Source organism: Arthroderma uncinatum, assembly GCF_011692745.1.
Source record: "Arthroderma uncinatum strain CBS 119779 chromosome Unknown scaffold1, whole genome shotgun sequence".
NCBI classification, from domain to species: Eukaryota; Fungi; Ascomycota; class Eurotiomycetes; order Onygenales; family Arthrodermataceae; genus Arthroderma; species Arthroderma uncinatum.
The window spans coordinates 4,669,628-4,689,612 of record NW_022983863.1 but is presented as its reverse complement, the minus strand read 5'-3'; the positions used below and the strand labels follow the sequence as shown (position 1 = coordinate 4,689,612).

Sequence of the window (19,985 nt, the reverse complement as noted above, 5' to 3'; positions counted from 1 at the left end):
ATCTATTGTCGTAGTTTGTCTATTTCAGTAGCTTCCTCTGTTTGGTAAACCATTTCCTGCTTCTTTATTAATTAATCGTTTATAGTTCCTGTTGTTCCCATTTCAACCTAGGGCGTCTTGCCTAGTATCTGACCTCGATCCCTTCTTTTAATACAGGTGGCCGCAAGGGTATCAGTCTTCTAATCAGAGTGGTAGTTTCTACCATCTAGTCATAATATGCTGTCTCTCTAGTTAATAGTTAGATTGTGTTTTGCTAACCAAGGGTGTCCTAAGACCATATTATAACTCCCTAGGCTTATCACGTCAAAACATTCTGTTCCCTTATACTATCCTTTGACGTATACCTTTATACCTCTGGTTTCCTTGTCAATTCTTTGGTTCCAATCTTCGTTAAGTCCTCCCAGTTTGTATGGTTCCTTTTTCATTTGGGTATAAATCCCTGACTACTTCACAAATTCCAGATCTATAAAGTTCCTAATAGCTTCTAAATTAATCAGTGCTCGCGCGTTTAGCCCTACTAATTAAACTACTATTGCTAAGTGATTCTTTCCTCTTATCGCAGCTAGACTTCTGCCTATTTTAAGTCTTATAGACTGTCAAAATCGTCTATTTCTGTCACAAGCTGACGGCGCTCCTTGATTACCTAAAGGTGATCAGAGGTTCACACCTGCCGTAAGACAGAAGGTACGAAGGTCTTAGGGAAAGCTTGGGTTGGAAGTGAGTCGTTGTAGGAGACGGCTCGGTACCGGGACGAGATAGAATACTATAGCGAGACTATCCCTCAGTTCCAAGTGTGGCTTCAGTCAGTGCCTGGGTCGGATGAAGGCTGAAGGTCCTTGTGAGCAGTGAAGACAAAGTTGACCTGCGTCAATGGGCAAAGGGGTATTCGGTGAATATAGTATAAGACAACTGGAATGGTGCTTTGTATTGAGCAGTATGGTAAAACTGTGGCTGGTTTGATCGCGAGTATAAGACTCTTGATCCTGAGGAAATGAGCGTCTTTATATACATGGTATATCCGGTCCCTTCCTCCTGATTCTCCTCAGGTCCCATCGTGGACCTGATGTCCTGGTCCCTTCGTGGACCTTTCATGTTCGGTCCCATAGGGACCTGTCCCTGGTCTTGGCATCTGGGACCTGTCCTTATGGTCACGTGATGTGTAGTTATTCCGTCCCGGAATCTTGTTGTCCAATGAGTGTATATCCTGGGGCTGCGCCGCAGGTGGTCTGTAACATCATCCCCTCCTTTCTCATCGAGTCGTCTCAACGAGTGTATAAGTAGCGAGTGTGTTTCCCTCCTTTTCGTCAGGTAAGTCTCCTTTCTTCCTTTATCATGGCTCCCCGTTCCGTCATGAAGAAATCTTCCCGTCTTCCCCGCAACCGGGCTACCGAGCGTATGATTCTGGCGGCAGCCATCGATCGTTCCGGTTCCTTATCGCGTTCTTGTTGTGATAACTGTTTCTGGTCTCTTCAGCCTTGTGTTGTGATGGATTCCCGCAGCAAACGTTGTTCCTCTTGCGTTCGTAAGGATTGTCCTTGCGTCGGCCGTCTTGTGGATGACTCTCCTTGGGCTGAAGAATTGGCCTGGCTTCCTTACCGTCTTGGCAATTCCGACATGGATGTCGCTGGCAACATCCAAATGGTCCGTTGGGCCCAGGAAAAGCTCGCTAAGGCTCAAGACAAGCTTTCAGTTGCGATGGCTCGCAATCTTGAGCTCCGTCGGCGTCAGATCGAGTTATCTGATAAAGCCGCTTCTTTTAATGCTGCTGGTGAACTCCTCGTCGGTCCTCTGTCCTCCAGTGGCGTTTCTATTGATCGACTTCTTGAAGCGTCTTCTCCTGCTTCTGAACCTTCTGGTAAAAGTCTTTGACTAGTCCTGGCGAGTTCTTAAGATATCGTGCTGGCTCGTAAGTGTTTTCCAAAAAGTCATATCCCTTCCATTTAACCAAGTAGTGGGTTTGTCCGCTGATCACTTTTTTGTCTAGGATCTTTTCAACTTCATATTCTTTTTCTTGATTTTCTGGTTGTATTCCTGGTTCGTATGGTTTGGCGTTTTGGGGTGCTTTCTCGAGTAATGAGACGTGAAATGTTGGGTATATTTGCATGTGGTCTGGAAGTTGGAGTTTGTAATTGAGTTGTCCGGTTTTCTCCAAAATTTTGAATGGTCCCAGTTTCTTGTGGTCCAGTTTGTCGCTTGGTCTCAATGTTTTGATGTTTCGTCGAAGTAAGAATACTTTTTCCCCCTTCTTAAAGTCTGGCGCTTCCACGTGCCGTTGGTCGTAGTAGTGTTTCATTCTGTAGTTCAAGAATTCGAGATCCAACTGTAGGTGTTTGTGGAGTTCGCGCATCTGTTCTGCCGAAACCTCTGCTTCTAAGGCGTGCGTTTTGCCTTCTCTTGGTGTTTTTATCGTTTCTGTTTCTCTTCCGTAATTTGCAAAGAAAGGTGTCATGCCTGTCGAGGCGTTCTTCGCTCCGTTGTAGGCGAGCTGTGCCATTGGTAGTAGTGAAACCCAGTCATCCTGTTCATAGTTGATGTAGCATCTCAGGTACTGTTCCACTGTTTGGTTCATCCTTTCGCTTTGTCCGTCTGTCTGTGGGTGATATGCCGTCGAGGCTTTCTGTTCAATCCCTATTCTTTCAGTGAGTGTCGTCCAGAATTTACACATGAATCTTGTGTCTCTATCTGATATAATTTCGTCCAGTAATCCTTTATCTGCGAAGACATGTCGTAATAGGATGTATGCTGTCTCCGGTGATGTGGTCTTTTCGATAAATGGTATGAAATAAGTATACTTCGTCAATCTGTCCATGACTGTAAGTATCGAATCGTATTGAATGCCCGTTCGTGGCTCTGTTGACTTCGGTAGCTTGACTATAAAGTCCATCGCTATTGATTTCCATGCTGTTTCCTTGTATGGTATAGGCTGTAGGAGTCCATATGGCGCGTGTCGTTCTGATTTGTTCCGTTGACAAACTTCACACTCCTGGATGTATCGTCTGATCTCTCTCCACATTCCTGGCCAATAGTAGTTTTGCGTAATCCGGTCCATGGTTTTCTCGATTCCGAAATGTCCTGCAACCTTTGCGTTGTGGTTGTCTCTCAGTATTCGTGGTCGTACTTCTCTGGGTATATATATCAATCCTTGATATAGAAGTATTCCGTTTTCCTTTTTGTATTTTTCGTCGTTGTCCTTGATTCGTTCAAATAAGGGATCTTTTATTATTGCTTTTCGTATTTCGTTCGTCAGAGTGTCTTCCTCGGTCGTGACCGTTCGAGTAGCTCTCAATGCTTGCTGATCTAAGATCATACCCTTGGTATCTGGATCTAGATGCAATATTGCTCTGGATTCTCTTTTCTTCATCATTAAATCTGGTCTCCTGCTCAACGCGTCCGCGAAGGCGTTCTCTGTTCCTTTGCAATGCTGTATCTTGAAGTTGTAGTAGGCTAGTACCTTAGTGTACCATCTTGACTGTCGATGTGTGAGTTCTTTGGTCGTCGTAAAGTATGTCAGATTCTGGTGGTCGCTGATAACTGTGGTCAGATGCCTTGCTCCTTGGAGTTCTTGCTTCCATCTCTTGAATGCTGCAACAATTGCTAGTAACTCTTTGTCATAGATATCATAATTCTGTTCTGCAGGGGTCATGGTTCTTGCGTAGCATGCAACCAATCTTAGTTTTCCTGTGTCGTCTTTTTGTTGTAACCGTGCTCCGATCGCACAGTCTGATGCGTCTGTATTGAGATAACTCTCTTTGTTCGGGTCGAAGTGTATTCGCATGTCTCCTTGACTAAACTTTTCTTTAAGTTCTTTGAATGCTTGTTCTTCGTTGGCTCCCCAAATAAACTCTTTTGCCTTCCTGAATAGGTCCGTCAGGGGTTTCGCTGTTGCTGAGAATTTGTGTATGTATTGTCGATAATAATTCGCTAGTCCGTGGAACTGTTGTACTTCTTTGACTGTTGTCGGCGTAGGCCAATCGATAATGGCTTTGATCTTGTCCGGGTCCATCTGGATTCCTTTTGTTGACACGATATGTCCTAGGAACTTGACTGATTATTTGTAGAATTCACACTTTGATGCTTTGAGGTAAAGCTCGTACTCTTCAAGTTTCTTGAGTACTTGCCTGACTTTTTCTGTGTGGTCTTCTCGGGTTCCTTTGGTAAATATCAGGACGTCGTCCAGGTATACTACTACAAATATGTCCAAATATTCGCGTAGCACGTTGTTGATAAGCGCCTGGAATGTTGCTGGTGCGTTGGTTAATCCAAAAGGCATAACCAAGAATTCGTATAATCCGAATCGTGTCCTGAATGCTGTTTTCCATTCTTCGCCTTCTTTCATTCGTATCCGGTAGTAGGCTTCTCGTATGTCCAGTGCCATGAAGTATGTTGTTCCTCTAAATCTGTCTTGTATCTCATCAATGAGTGGTAATGGGTATCGGTTCTTGATCATTATATCATTAAGTTGTCGGTAATCCACGCATAATTGTAGACTTCCATCTTTCTTTGGTACAAAGATGATTGGGTATCCTGCTGGTGATTGCGATTGTTGTATGTATCCTTTTGCTAAGTTGTCGTTAATGTATTTTCGTAATGCTTCGAGTTCCGTCTCGGTTAGTCTGTATGTGGGTTTGTATGCAGGCGTCTTCCCTTCCACTAGGGGTATCTCATGATCCCATGCCTGATGTTCCGGCAAGCTTTCTGATGGTTCTCGTTCTCTGAATACCTCGATTAGGTCGTGATACTCCTTCGGTATCTGTTGTCGTAGTTTGTCCATTTCAGTAGCTTCCTCCGTTCGGTGAACCGTTTCCTGCTTCTTTGTTGATCGATCGTTTGCAGTTCCTGTCGTTCCCGTTTCGACCTGGGGCGTCTTGCCCAGTATCTGACCTCGATCCCTTCTTCCGGTGCGGGTGGCCGCTAGGGTATCAGTCTTCTGGTCAGAGCGGCGGTTTCCACCATCTAGTCACAATGTGCCGTCTCTCCAGTTAATAGTCGGGTTGTGTTTCGCTAACCAAGGGTATCCCAAGACAATGTCGTAACTCCCTAGGCTTGTCACGTCGAAACATTCTGTTCCCTTGTACCGTCCTTTGACGTGTACCTTCATACCTCTGGCTTCTTTATTGATGATTTGATTCCAGTCTTTGTTAAGACCTCTCAGTTCGTATGGTTCCTTCTTTGCTTGGATATGAATCCCTGACTGCTTCACAAATTCCAGATCTATGAAGTTTCCAGTAGCTCCTGAATCGATCAGTGCTCGCGCGTTTAGCCCTGCCAATTGGACTACTATCGCCAAGTGATTCTTTCCTCTTGTCGCAGCTAGACTTCTGCCTGTTTTAAGTCCTGTAGACTGTCGAAATCGTCTGTTTCCTATCGTCTTGATTTGTTGATCATGAGTTCCATTGTACGGTCCTTCAGCACTAGTTAAAGCCTGGATTTCCTTATTCAGTTCTTCCCAACTAAGTTCGTCTGTTGAGTCCTCGTCCGGGTACTCCGTTGTCTGTGTTGCTCGATCCTTTCAACTCTCTTGGAGCTGTAGTTGTTTTCATAAGTGTTGTGTCGTCTTCAACCAATATCTGGTTGCCGCTTTTCCTTCAAACTGTGTGGTGTGTCCTTCATACTATATAGTGATTTGTTTGTCTGTTTTCTAGTATAAGATTTCCAGTCGTTCGTGTGGCGTTATGTTTTCTTGGTCCGTTATATTGACACTTTTTCCATCTATCCATCCTGAGTATTTGTCGATGTGTACCAGACACTCCTTGTCTATATAATACCTCCAGTGGATGTCCTTGCTGTCTCTGCACGATGGGCATTTCATGTAGTTTTCGTAGTGAAATCTTCGTCCTGATTTCCATGTTTCTTTAAAGATGTGGTATTCGCAGTGGCAGTCCCATCCATATTCATCGTGGCATGGGTGCCTGGGGTCTCTGACTTCTGTCTGTTTTTCCTCGTTGTGTCTGAAGCATAGTCCTTTCTCTTTGCACACTGTCCAGTGTTCGTCGGGTATCTGGTTATCGCATTTCTCTCTTTGTTCCCGTAGTTGTTCATAACTATCTTTGAACGTTATCCGTGGTGCTTCGTTTTCCCAGTTATTCGTTTCCTGCGTATCCTCGTATTCTGATTCGGTTTCTCCTTCCGAGTCTGTTTGTCCTGATGTCACAATTCCTTGGTTGGGCCCTGTCGTTAAGTCGTGTTCGACGTCTGTTGGTAGTTCCGATCTTTCCGTGACGGTTTGTCTGTGTTTTTCTAGTGTTTGTAATTCTTATCGTAATAGATCATTGTGTTGTTCTGTTATGATTCCGTCAGTTCGACATCTCAGGAGTCTTCAGTATTCTTCCTCCGTGAGTCCGTTAGAACTTGATCCATACCCTACGACTGCGTTTTGTCGTATCAGAGTAGGTCTCTTGCTGGTTGCCCTAAGGTATTATTTGACGTTCTTTGAGTCTTGGTAGCCTCCTCTACCTTGCTCCTTCTCGTTGCTACTAGTCTTAGACGTAGTGGTAGCGTTGAGGTGTTTCTTGGTATCCCCTTGTTTCTTCCTGCAGTCTTTTGTGATATGTCCGGGTTTCTCGCAGTAGAAACATAGCTTCTTGTCTCTGCATCTTTTGCTTTTCTCGGTATTATAAGGTCGTTTTTCGGTGGCGTCCAATTCCATGGGTGTGGTGCCGTAATCATTGCGTTTGTTTGACCCTTTGTATTGGTTTGCTTTCCAGAAAGTGTTCTTCCCTTGTCATATGTTTCGTAGGTTGTAGAGTTGATTGTCAATGCGTACTGCCATCTCAACCATTCGTTCGAAACTGTTGTATGGTCCCATCTTGATGGTTTCGTATTGGGTTTCTGGTTTTAGTCCTTGTTCGAATATAGCCATTTTCTGCTCGTCGTCGTGGATTCCTAGTTCTTGACAGATTTGCTGTAGTTGCGCTGCGTACTGTGCTGCGTCCCTGGTTTGTCTGAGTCCCTGTAGTTTGCGTTGTAGGGTCCTCTTTCTGTCGGTGTCTCTGAAGAATTGTCTGAGTACTTGTTTGAATCGTGTGTAGCTGTTGAGTACATCCGCGTATAGTATAGGTCGTCCTCTGGTGTTAGTCTAGTCCTCGAGGTATGGTTTGAATCATGTTGCCGCTGCCTCTCGCATATAGGATCCTGCGAAGATAACTTTTTCCATATCAGTGACTCCTGGTTTAGTTGCCAGATAGATGTCGCATTCCCCTAGGAAGTGTTCCAGTTTGGCGCGGTCTCCTTTATAAGTATCGGGTTCGTGGATCTTGACAGTAGTTCTCTTATCTCCGGTTCTGACTCTGAGTACGTCGATGGCGTCTTTGTGACTTTTAACTTGTTCTAAAGTCTGTTCGACGATGTCTTTGCATTCGTCAAGTAATCTTCGTTGTTCTTCTACTTATTTGTTGGTCTCATCCAGCTGCTCATCGTTGGGTTGCTCTTCGACTCTTTTTTCCAACTCGATGATTTTCTGTCGCATTTGCCCTAACAAGGCGTTGGTGTTGGTGGTTGGTCCACTTGCTGATGACATATTGGCTCGTCTTGCTTTGGTATATTCCTGTAGTTAGTATGCTCTCAGGGGTAGGGTGATACGTACCTAGTTTTGTCCTTCTTGATATATAATCGTAAGTCACTCGGGTCGAAGTGTCTATGACAGTATGGTGGCTCTAGTAAGTCGGAATTACTTTTGCCTCTTTGTAACCGTGAAGTCGGGGCTCTATCAAGTCGAAATTGATTATGCCTCTTTGTAACCGTGAAGTCGGGGCAATCAATGTCACAAGCTGACGGCGCTCCTTGATTACCTAAAGGTGATCAGAGGTTCACACCTGCCGTAAGACAGAAGGTACGAAGGTCTTAGGGAAAGCTTGGGTTGGAAGTGAGTCGTTGTAGGAGACGGCTCGGTACCAGGACAAGATAGAATACTATAGCGAGACTATCCCTCAGTTCCAAGTGTGGCTTCAGTCAGTGCCTGGGTCGGATGAAGGCTAAAGGTCCTTGTGAGCAGTGAAGACAAAGTTGACCTGCGTCAATGGGCAAAGGGGTATTCGGTGAATATAGTATAAGACAACTGGAATGGTGCTTTGTATTAAGCAGTATGGTAAAACTGTGGCTGGTTTGATCGCGAGTATAAGACTCTTGATCCTGAGGAAATGAGTGTCTTTATATACATGGTATATCCGGTCCCTTCCTCCTGATTCTCCTCAGGTCCCATCGTGGACCTGATGTCCCGGTCCCTTCGTGGACCTTTCATGTTCGGTCCCATAGGGACCTGTCCCTGGTCTTGGCATCTGGGACCTGTCCTTATGGTCACGTGATGTGTAGTTATTCCGTCCCGGAATCTTGTTGTCCAATGAGTGTATATCCTGGGGCTGCGCCGCAGGTGGTCTGTAACACTAGTAAGAACGGCCAATTACTCTAGTAAATGTAGCTGCAGAGCCTTCTACTCCTATTATGATACGAGGCCTCCGCCAGATAACCAAAAAGGTATATCTCCGCTAGTCTTTTGTAGAAAGAGACTATATCTAAAAGATAATTCAAGCCAGTAAGCAACTTGTCTTTAATAATGATATTTTATAGTATAAAAATCAAGCTCTTAGTGATGCTTTAATTATTAAGAAGTAACAAAGGAAGAGAGGCAAAGGATTAGGCCTTTTTAATAAAGAGAAAGCCGGCCAGGCCTAGTTCTTCTCTCCTTCTAAAGTTGATATAGCAAGGAAGAGAGCTCTAGATATTGAGTAAGAAAAACAGGCCTAGATAGCTTAGGCTAAAGAGTTAAAGCTTTAGCGATTAATATATCGCGATACAAAGGCTTAAGAGGCTACAGAGAAGAAGGCCTAAAGGCTTAAAGAGTAGTAGGAACGGAAGGAGGCCCGTGAGAAGGCCTAAATAGAGGCAGCTGCTCAGCGCGAGCAAGCAGCGCTAGAAAGGAAGCGTAAGGCTGGTGAACAGGAAGCCCAGCGAATGGCTAAGAAGGCCAAAAAGGCCTAAATCAACGCCCCGAGCCCTATCTCACCTTCTAAATTAGGAAAGAAGAAGAAGTCACCCATAAAGGTGGCTCTAATCGATCCTGTCCCTTCATTACCCAATTTCTTATCCCATGGCAGAGAAACACGTTCTGGCCGAACTATCAAGCCCAACACTCGTTTTTTTTCCTAACCTAACTAATTAATATGTAAACTAGAGCTCTACTATCGTTATTTAATATCTAATTTAATTTGTTATTCGCGTTGTTGTGGATATATTAATACATGTAGGGGGGGGGTGGTGATATCGGTGTTTATTTTGATGGGTGGTCATCGAGTGGTGGCGGTCACCGAGTGGTGAGATACGTTAAGCCTAGTGCAATGCAATGCAACAAGATGAAGGCAAGAAGGAACAACTAGGGCGGCGGAAACCATATGTCGGTCCATTGTATGCCGATATTGGCCAGGTATCTCAACCCACAATCAGGCTTCCACTCGGTACAAAGCCCAGCTCCTTCAACGTACACCCAAAGTCCTCCTGGTTAAATACTTTCTTTGGGAACGTCTGTGTAAAGCTGTTCACTTCATTGCCGTCCTGTCGAAGTGCGGCGGCAACTTCGAAAAGCGTTGTATCAACGGGGAAGGATTTGATCACATTTCCGGATGGTGTCATAAGGCGTAGTCTCGCCTCCGTGTATGCTGAGGCAGGCTTCGAGGCTATCGGTGCCGCGGCTGGCGTAGGTTGTGATTTTTGTTCCTCCAAGACTCGACCTTCACGCTCTGCCTTCTCCTTCTCCGCTTTCAATTTTCGAGCTTGTTTGTCTGCTTCAATCTTGGCCTTTATTCGCGCCTTCGCTTCGACTTCTTCTTGTTTCTCGCGTTTCTTCTTCGCAGCTTCCTTCATCTGTTCTCTTCTTTGAAGATCTTCTTTCATATCCTGGGTCTCCTTCGTACTTTTTCGGCGGATTTCCTAGCGAGAGGATAAAATATGTTAGTAATTTAGGTAGGATTCTAGACGGAGAATATAACCAACCTCATTCCTTTTCTGATCCAGCTTATCCTGTTCCGACATCTTTGATCGCTTTTCAGCAAGCCTTAGACGTAGCTCTTCAAGCTTAGCCTTCTTCTCTTCCTCCGTAAGCGGAGCGATCTCCTCTGTCGATTCCGAAAAGTCGACATGCTCGGTTTTGGATGCGTGGAATTCGGCCTGTGCTTGACTTCTGAACCGTTTGCCGCACTCGTTGCAGACCAAGCTTTGAGCTACTTCTCCTGGTTTTAATGCTGGAGGTTCATCTGACTCGCCCGCTTGTTCGTCCTGCTTCTGAGCTACAGCTTCTTTGATTTCTTCCAGCGACTTGTCTTGGTTGGCTTCAAGCCATTCGAGAGCACCCTGTACTAAGTTAGACGGCAACGAGTTAGTATCCAATGTATTCAGGTCGAATGCGCGACGGGTTCTATCTTCAATCCTAGTTACAGGTAAGACTCACAGCCTCCGGATTTAGACACGGCTAACTTGGCCCGTTCGGGGTCAAACCCCATGTCAGCGAGGACCTCAAGATCCGAAGGCATTTTCGAGATGGCCTGGGTAGTGAGCAATTTATGATAAAGAGTGGTTGAGTTGTGTAAATGGAAGCTCTCTCTTGATATGACGGAATCGTGGATTAAATAGCTAACAAGGCTACCCCCACTAAAGCCATAAGCTCCCCACTCTACCAACAAGGCCACTCTGGACGATTCTATCACGAAGAACAGAACAGAACTATAGAGATTTCCACCAGCCAAGGAGACAAGGAATATTTAATACCGTACGTTTTTATTTATTTAAAAAAAAATTTTTTTTACGGAAGCTTCTACGTGTTACCTTTGGATATAGAGCATCAATATTACTCTATCAAGAGCTTCTCATACCAGCTCGACAACAGCTGATTGAGCTTTACATATTCACCGGTTGCTACGTCTATTGATAGCAGGTTATACCTACTATTATTTGCGATTATGGCTCTCGTCTTTCCTTGGGACCCTGTCCTCGGATTATTCGACGTTATAGCTAAGCCGAGATAATTCAAAAGAGTATCTTCATTTCACCCAAATTTGATTGTCTTTAACCCCCAACTATCAGCTTTCCTTAGGCCTTTATTGTAAACGCAGCTATAGAGCTCATGGATGCGCGGGTTCTCTGGGTAGCGAAGCTCAAAGGTAAGCCTCTCAGCTCTAATCTTGTCCTCGAGGCAGTACCATGGCATTTTTCTGGTGTTTACGTAGCAGTTCCCAAGAACTAGGAGTTTCAAGGTACCACGGTGGAGCCGTATAAAATCGAGGAGCGCCGTGGTTTCAACATGGCCACAATATAGCTTTACCCTTGATAGCTTCTTCCATCTATGGCCTCTGGCAATGGCTCCAGAGGATTTTGCGTATCCGCGCGGCTGTGTTAAACCCGCAGCGATCTCCGATTCCGCGTTTATAATATGCGTAGAATGCAACTCAAGCTGAAGACTCTCCAACTCCGTCGCCTCCATCAGAACCCTGCTAAGTACTTCTGGATTCATCACATTTTTCCCCCATAAATTGTCACTAACGAAGCCCAAAGTGAGACTCAAAGTCCGTAAACAAGGGACGAAGCTGGAGAGCTGCTGGACAATCTGCGGGGGGCCCTGCCAGAACATGTATGATAGGAGGCCTGGACACAGCATGCGCCGTGATGCGATGGTAGTAAATTCTTCAACCTGCTTATTGAGAGAATTGAAAGACGAAAGGAGGACATAAAGACCGCGTGCTGGACGATGAACCGCAACGCCAGGTTCGTCGACTCTTACAACACTATGCAGGTCATCTATGAAACGCTGGTTGATGGCAGGTGGCTCTGAGCCATCCAGCAGCCAATCGTCCGGTAGGTACTCCCAGATGCAGCTCGGTAGATAGTAAAATGGGATATATAACCCGCGCTCCTCCCATATCGCCCATCGTCTAAACGTTGGGGAGCAGAGACCCTGAGCTTTAGCTTCCGGTATGGTGAGGTTAGTGAGTACTACCCGCCTAAGTCTCTTTAGAAGAGGGATGCCCCTGACAAGCATAGCGTGATCTTTTCTGCTAAGTCGGATGTCATGGTGTTGTTCCGCAAGCTCACTAAACTTCTCCCAGGATTCTTGAATCGGCTTCTTGCTGTCATCTGGATCCCTGAGAAAGGAACCCGGGGGAAGTCTTGCCAGTTCGCTCGTAGCCCTTTCTAAGAAATGTTGTTTGCGTCCGGAAGATGCTGGAAACGAGGTATCGTCCCAGACCAGCTCGGTAACATGTCCACAAAGCCGAGGATTTGAAATAACACGGTCAAATACGTCCAGGTCCAGCGGATTAGATGATATAAATAGTCTTTCATATAGATATCTGTCTGCTGAGAGGCACAGCCAGCTGGATGCTAGCCTAACATTTTTCAAATCTCTTTTCGGGAGTTCCCGAACAATGTGGTCAAGGACTTCCTGTGGAAGTAACCCGAGCGTCATGATTCCGGTAAAATGCGAAAAACGGAGAGCGATAGGACAATCGTGTTAGAACGAGGGAATTTTGCATTAATTCCTGCGCATAGTCGGGGTCGAGATTGGTTGCAGTTGATCATGGTGGTGGCATGTTTGATGGAAGAGGGGGGATTTTTATTGAATTTTGAATGGATCAGCGTGTATGGACGAACTCTAAGCGGTCGATTTAACGAGCAATTTATACTCCGCCTGGCGACTGACATGCAAGTTAATATTCTGGTTTACCCCAGCATCACATAGTAATTATGTGATGTAGCTACGAGCAATCGGAGTCTGGTGCCATCTACTCATCCACCCCGCAAAGCCACAGCAAACCACCTCTTTGATACCCAAACTACCTACGAAGTAACCAACAGTCACACGACTCCAAGGACTTCCCGGGACAAACTTATATCATGCCACATGCGATGACTTTCCAGGCTCCCCGAGGCATACGTTTAGAACGATTTACACGGGTCGAAACTACGATTTCAACCTAGACGGTCATTTCCCCCCTCAAAAACGGAGAATCGCATAAATCCTCTATAAATATGTGAATAGTAGTATACACATCCTGGCATTTGCATCCTACGTTTACACAGGGATGTTGTCGTCTAATCGACTTCCTCATGGTCCTGGAAGGGCCAACGGTTATGTAACGAATCAATATCCTCTTCGTCACCCTGGCCCCCCATCATCTCCTCTAAAAGCTCAGCTTTGACCTGCTTTGCTGTCTTGACAGCATCTGCATATCCCTCATTGCTCACCCAGCCATCATCGTTCACTCCAATCTTGTCCCGCCAGAGATTCACGACAGCATTGATAGCAAACCAAATCTCCTCCTTTTTGTGGAATTCTTCCAAATCGCCGGCTTCAAACTTAACGGGGCAATCAACCCCTTTTGTATCCGGGAGAAGGGACCAGTACTCGGTCATTCTGACCAGTGCGCCCATCAATGTAATCAAATTCCCACTCCACGGTCGGCCTGCCCTATCGATGAGGTGTTTTCGAGGGTGTAAAATTGGGTCACGCAGGGCCTTGAGATGGGTTATATTACATACTCCATTGCATACGCGATAGTAATGATAGAGTGTCTGCCGACGATACAACTCATCAGCCTCAACCTTTTCGTCGGAAGGTAGTGAGTCGTAGTTAGACGGGAGTTGTGGCTCCTTTAGATCTGGCGACTCATTTACCTCCGGATTTTCGAAAGCGCGGGGATAGCCGGCCACGAGAAGTAGTGGCTCTATTGTTGCATGCTGCCAGTCGATGATGCTGGAGATTGCACCGGTTTCAGGGGATATGAAGATGTTATTGGGGTTTAGATCTATAAGTCAAGTATTAGGTAAAATAAATACACAACACGTGGCAAGGGAAGGTTGAGCATTCACATACCTGGATGACGGAGAGTCGGCTGGTTTAGTTGGTGGCCATCATCTTTCGGGAGGAGGAAAGGAACTAGCGCCAGATACTTTTCTAAAAGTGCGATGTATTGCTTTGGATCGTGTTTCCTAGGAAAAGGTCCATTATGTGGAAAGTCTAGCTCGAGTGGTTTGCCATACCGACGAGTTGATTCAATTTCCCTCTCGCCGATTGCGCAGAGATAGGATTTCCAATCCCCCCCTACGTAGATGTTAGATTGTTCGGACATTCTCAAGAACTTTAATAAAAAGGTCGTACATGGTCCCCTATATATGTCTAGTCCTGCTCTCTTCCCATATGAGAACATATAATCTGCAATAGGGCCAATGCAGAAGCTCTCTGAAGTACTATCTGACTTGCAATCACTGGAGTATAGAGGTGCCTGAAGACCCGGAGGCAAGTCATGTTTAAAGTAGATGCTCCCAATCGAATGGAATGGCAGACCAAAGAGCTTTTTCTCAATCTCCACGAAGCTGGAAGCCAGCGTATGCCTTTCTCGCTTTGTCATCGATAACCACTTCGTCTCAATTGGTACACCATTGACTTTTTCCATAATAATATATTCGACTCCGGCTGCATTATCCACCGACGCAGAGTAGCTGTAAACTTTTGGCACTGGGATACCCTTCAGCCGTAAGAACTCTAACGTAGCAGCCTCGCTCGCGGTCGCATGACGTTTAGGAAGGGCAATCTTATATGGAATTTTGGCTATCGCCTGAAAGCCGTCGTCCATCGTGAGAAGGAAAACACGATTGAACCCGCCTTCGGCAAACTTTGCGATATGCGCGACCTTGCCATGGCCAGGCTCAATGCCCTGTGCAGCCAGTTCCTTGAAGGCTTCAACGTCAAACTCGACATAGCGTTCCTGGCGTCGGCGGTCCTCATTGAACAAGAATCGTCCTGATGTGTACGAAAAGAGGTATTCGTTTGTTGGGGTGCCTTGATGAAAAAGTATCTGGTGTTCGATCAAGTTCAAGTCATCAGCAAAGAGGAAATCGTGCAGGACTCACGCGTCGCCATTGTTCGAGAGAAGCACCGGACGAACGAGGTACGATCTCTCAATCTGAGAGACAACGAGAAACAAGTCCGCAGGCTTGTTTGATGCATCAGGGGCGTCTGATCTAAACCAGCTGCTCCACGATCTGGTGGGAGGTGTTGGTGGCTGCTTGCATGAGAGTAGCGAATCCAAAGGGAGCTTCAAAAGGACTTAGCGCGCGAGGAGCTCCGATCAACAGGGTTCTTCGGCCAGGCTAAGGAAGCTCTTGAACCCGCCGAGGTCTTCGAAGAGGCCTAAGAGCATCTTTGGAAAACCTCTATGTAAATTACCTGGCTGGTAGACGTGAACATGACCAAATGCCTACTCCGTGACGGCGTGTATACCGTCCTTGGCCTGAACCTTTCCCGCCACGCCAGACAATGGTGTGTCGACGAGTAACCAAGGCTATGGAACGTAAATAGCGTGCCTTCATGACGGCATTGCGTTTTTCTCGATGGGATATGCTCTTCGTGTAGAGTGTGTAGTGATATATAGAAGTAGAAGTAGAAGTCTATGGCGTCAAGGGAGCCCCATCTTACATAATCCAGTATATATCACATGACCTCCTGCTTACCAAGCCGCTTAGAGTTCGACAACATCTCAGGCTGCTGATTGTTCATCATACATCCATCTGCATGATAGCACAGTCGAGGCCGCCTGCCACAGACACCACGATCACCACGACCACTTCTCAGAGACATACTCGGTACACAATCATAGCCGTCATCTTGCACCCGCCGCCATGTCTGTTGAAATAGAGCCCGCCGAGCTCGGCTTCCAGCGTACGTTCGCCGGTTTCTAGCACCCGCCACGCCCGCGATTTGTGCCTAACCACTTTACATATAGGCCCATTCACCAAGGAAGTCAGCGAGACGCTGTACTTGCGGAATCCTAACAGCGATCCGGTTGCTTTCAAAGTACGTCCCATACTCCCCCGGACAAGCTATTTGTTGTATGTTTACTCACCAAAACCCACCCGGGAATACCAGGTTAAAACCACCGCTCCGAAACAGTGAGTTGCGCTACAATATTCACAATATCTCAACCTTAGCCGTTTCAGTGGGCTAACCAGGGACGTCCAGCTACTGCGTTCGCCCAAACTCCGGCCGCATTGAGCCGGGGAAACAGGTTGAAGTCCAGGGTAATGCTAAATCGCATCCCGTCCCACCCCTCGATCTTGGATGTGGGCAGTGATTAATCACAAACCGATAACAGTCCTCCTCCAAGCGATGAAAGAAGAACCTCCACTTGACGCCAAGTGCCGCGATAAGTTCCTTGTTCAGTCCGTTGCTGTCTCCGCCGATAAGGAGTTCTCGAACGTGGCCTCTATTGTGCGTACCTATGCTCGACCCTTTCACATGCATGAGATTGATGGAATTTCGGTTGCTTACACCCTAATAGTGGCAGGACGTTGAAAAGAAGTCCAAGTCTCTGATCCAGGAACGGAAAATTCGAGTCAACTTCCTCCCAAGCGAGAGCTCTCACACGAACGGAGTTGTATGTGGTCTCAAGCTAATTCTATCCCGCTCCTTTCCCCCTTTCGTGGGGTCAAGTTAATGAGCAATAAAAAGAGCTAATTGCCCATAATTCTTTTCCAGGAGCATGACGCTGAACCCCCGTCACACCCCTCTCCCCAGCCTCCTCAGTTCACCACCCCTATTGTCCACCGGACCCACGCTCCCACAACCACTGGCAGCAGGACACCACCGAGATCTGAGGATCTGAAGCAAGAGAGCGCATCTGAAACCTCGCCCGAGACCGGCAGCAACACGTTCAGCGCTGCCAATATGTCCTCCCGCACCGAGCCCTCTCAAACTTCAGATGACCTCGTCTCCTCCCAACTAGCGGAAGCGAGATTGCAAATCGAACAGCTGCAACGACAGATAGCAGATAACGAACTGCGACAGCGAAAGAAGCCTGCTGAAGGAGGAGAGTCGGCCAGCGGTCAATCATCCCTCAAGCAGGCACACCCTCCTGCTCAGCTTGCTGCGGCGGGAGGAGTACCATTACAGGCTGTGGCAGCCTTATGTCTGCTTAGTTTCCTGTTGGCGTATATCTTCTTCTAGATCCTTTCGCCTCTTAAAGATTAGTTCCTTTTATATCCAGATTCCCCCCCTCTCATCCTACCTACCTTTGCACCGACAATTGCTGCGCATGACGATTGATAACTCCTTTCTATTTCTAGCTCTTTTTCCTATTCCTACCGGTTATGTTATGTTTTGCTGGAGTCGTTTCGTCTTTCCATCCCCTCTAATACGCCTCGGAAAGAAGAGGTCGGCCTCACGGCCATTTCCTACCTCCCTTCTCCAGACCTCTTCCGCCCAATGATGTATCATGGGACTCAAATATTTCCTATGTTGATTTTCCTCCCACTGTCTACTGCCTATTGTCTACATTTCCTTATCTAGTACATTATGTTTTAACGGATCTTATCCTTTTCCTAGCTTTATCCCGATGTTAATGCGCAGTTTGTTGACTTCATCTCCTTATTTTCTCATCTCTCCTGAGCAAGGGTCAAAGCTGGTCGCCATAATGCTCTAAAATATGACATCGATAATATTACTATTTAGCCAACTATCTCCCTAGATAATCCCTGCCCAGGCGGTGATGAGGTTATACCATGTGACTAAACCTCCGAGAGGAAGATCCTTGACTACCAGGGCCGAACAGCGATAACCCGGACCAATACCAGCTTATTATTAGCTAATACAGATTAATCGGATTATTACAAATGTAAAGGCGGAATTTACACTAGAAAATGGCTTGTGATGCGCTCAGAAGACCAGCCACAGCTAAGATATAGATCGAGCTTAACTAAATCAGTTAGATCCAAATATAGGTCACATGATCTATAGAAACGTCTTGCGCCGTTATGAGTTGCTGCTTGTTTATATATTGTCTATATCTATTCAAATCTACCTCTTTCAATATGTGTCTGGTTATTTTATCTTCCAAGTATCATGATAAATTATGCTCGCTACATGGTTTTACGGACAAGGTGTGTTGGGCATCTTATCAGATACTCACACAGCCGGATACCCAAAACCATAACCCATACAGCGAGAATTAGTACAACTGCAATGAAACCCAGCGAAGTCACATACCAGTTTATCGAAGACTCTGAACGATTGGACTATTATGTCCCTGGCGGATATCATCCAGTCAATATTGGAGATAAGTTTTGTGCAGGCAGGTATACTGTTATAGACAAACTCGGGTTCGGTCGATCAGCCACGACTTGGATTGCCAAAGATGAAGCGCAAATACATCGATTAGTCGCTCTCAAAATATCCACTGCGGAATCTGCCTATCGAACACAAGAGGAACAGATGTTGTTACTATTAGCCAGATCTAAATCTCAGCTGCTAGGAAAGGAACTCGTGCAGACTATTCATGATTCATTTGTCTTTACCGGGCCAAATGGAACTCATCGATGTTTAGTTATGGATGTTGAGAGAGCCAGCATTGCTGTTGCTAAAGAATGTGGTTCTCCTGGAGTTATCAGTCTTCCAGTTGCGCGAGCAATCGCTGCGCAGCTTATATTAGGGGTACACTTTATTCATTCTCAAGGAATAGTTCATGGTGGTATGTATATTGCCCTCTACTTCTAACATATATATATATACTAAAACTTCATGAAGATCTCCATTTACAAAATATTCTAATCCGCCTACCGATCAATATGCGAGAGAGCTGCAAGCAGCTTCTTACAGAAACAATGGAGAAATCCGTCATTCGGACTGATGGCGCTCCTCTTGATCCTGGTGTTCCCTCACAAGTCGTTATTCCTGCTTGGCTCGGACTTGGTTCCGATGAGCTTACTTTGACCAATTGCCAAATTGCAATTGTCGATTTTGGAGAGGCATATGACCCTTTGGTTACAAAACGAACTTCCACTCATACACCAATTATATTGGCACCACCAGAAGCTCGTTTCTTAGACTCCGAAAATGGGGAATATCTCTCCTTCTCAAGTGACATATGGTCATTAGCGTGTGTTATCTGGCAGCTATTTGGTGATGGTCCACTTTTCCAAACATTCGCTGGTACTTGGGAAGAACTTACGATTGAACATGTTGAAGTCTTTGGTAAACTTCCTGATCGATGGTGGAACAAGTGGTCTACCAGAAGTGATTGGTTTGACGATGATGGAACGAAAAATGTGAAGAAAGAAAAGTACCGCCCTTGGCATGGATTTTATGAGACCTGGGAGAAACGCTTTCCAAAATATATTCGGCAAGCACGAGACCGGCCAACTCTGAATGTTGGATTATGGTCGGCGGAGGAACAAGAGGCATTTGGGGAGATGATGAAAATGATGTTGGTTTTTGAACCAAGTAAAAGGGCTACGATTGAGGAAATATTGCAGTGTGACTGGATGCAGCAGTGGGGATTTCCTGAATTTCAAAGAATGCAGGATGCAATGAGAGCAGATAGTACCCCCTTAGAGTAGCCAATAAGTTAAGTAGCAGGTGCGGAAGCAACATGTTATTCATAGCGGGTATGCAGATATGGGTTGTTTAGCGAGGATAGGCTACCCAGCGAGATTTAGCGAAGGCTGACGATGTCGTAAGAGTATGTTTGGAAAGACACAACGATTTAACCTTCAATCCCGGTCTTACATCACTGTCGACGATAAGGAAATAACATCTACGGGTAAAAGATGATTGCGGAATTCCTTCTATTAAGTCTATATTTGATGGTAACCGTAAGGGCTATGGTACTATCCTCACATCAAGATGTTGATGTGCAAGGAGGGGAAATACAACTGCTGAATGTGGAGAACCTAATTATCGGGGGTTCCCTGCGATAATTGGCTAGGTGATCCGGGGTTTTAAACTTGTTCAAGGCGGTGTATCCCAAACAGGGTAAAAGGGAAGAAGAGAAACGCCCCCCAAAAAGCCAGAGATCCATGTTGATGTGATAAAAAAACAGGCAGATGGAATATGAATGTCGTAATAACGTTAAAGGGAGGTAGGTGAAGAAACGTAAGAGGAATATGGGTTGGGGCCAGAGTATTATTCCGGGGGAAGATATGTCGTTGCAACATGTCGCCACACAATGGTCCAG

General features: G+C 45.9%; 5 protein-coding genes across 5 annotated transcripts; 2 read left to right on the top strand and 3 right to left on the bottom strand.

Annotated features, from left to right (window-relative positions):
* Positions 1 to 9,420: 9,420 nt before the first annotated feature.
* Positions 9,421 to 10,517, bottom strand: GIQ15_01423 (uncharacterized protein; the record flags this gene model as incomplete). Its single annotated transcript, XM_033548840.1, has 3 exons — positions 9,421 to 9,918; positions 9,982 to 10,343; positions 10,436 to 10,517. 3 exons carry the CDS (start codon positions 10,515 to 10,517, stop codon positions 9,421 to 9,423), a joined length of 942 nt encoding a protein of 313 aa, XP_033409791.1.
* Positions 10,518 to 11,029: 512 nt separating this feature from the next.
* On the bottom strand, positions 11,030 to 12,445 carry GIQ15_01422 (uncharacterized protein; the record flags this gene model as incomplete). The annotated part of the gene is made up of 1 exon (XM_033548839.1): positions 11,030 to 12,445. The coding sequence occupies one exon, from the start codon at positions 12,443 to 12,445 to the stop codon at positions 11,030 to 11,032; it is 1,416 nt and encodes a 471-aa protein (XP_033409790.1).
* A 626-nt stretch (positions 12,446 to 13,071) lies between these two features.
* On the bottom strand, positions 13,072 to 14,899 carry GIQ15_01421 (altered inheritance of mitochondria protein 9; the record flags this gene model as incomplete). The annotated part of the gene is made up of 5 exons (XM_033548838.1): positions 13,072 to 13,784; positions 13,853 to 13,968; positions 14,020 to 14,080; positions 14,138 to 14,818; positions 14,890 to 14,899. 5 exons carry the CDS (start codon positions 14,897 to 14,899, stop codon positions 13,072 to 13,074), a joined length of 1,581 nt encoding a protein of 526 aa, XP_033409789.1.
* A 758-nt stretch (positions 14,900 to 15,657) lies between these two features.
* Positions 15,658 to 16,981, top strand: GIQ15_01420 (MSP domain-containing protein; the record flags this gene model as incomplete). The annotated part of the gene is made up of 6 exons (XM_033548837.1): positions 15,658 to 15,697; positions 15,762 to 15,927; positions 15,998 to 16,056; positions 16,131 to 16,246; positions 16,317 to 16,412; positions 16,514 to 16,981. 6 exons carry the CDS (start codon positions 15,658 to 15,660, stop codon positions 16,979 to 16,981), a joined length of 945 nt encoding a protein of 314 aa, XP_033409788.1.
* Positions 16,982 to 18,597: 1,616 nt separating this feature from the next.
* Positions 18,598 to 19,368, top strand: GIQ15_01419 (uncharacterized protein; the record flags this gene model as incomplete). Its single annotated transcript, XM_033548836.1, has 1 exon — positions 18,598 to 19,368. The coding sequence occupies one exon, from the start codon at positions 18,598 to 18,600 to the stop codon at positions 19,366 to 19,368; it is 771 nt and encodes a 256-aa protein (XP_033409787.1).
* Positions 19,369 to 19,985: the final 617 nt, after the last annotated feature.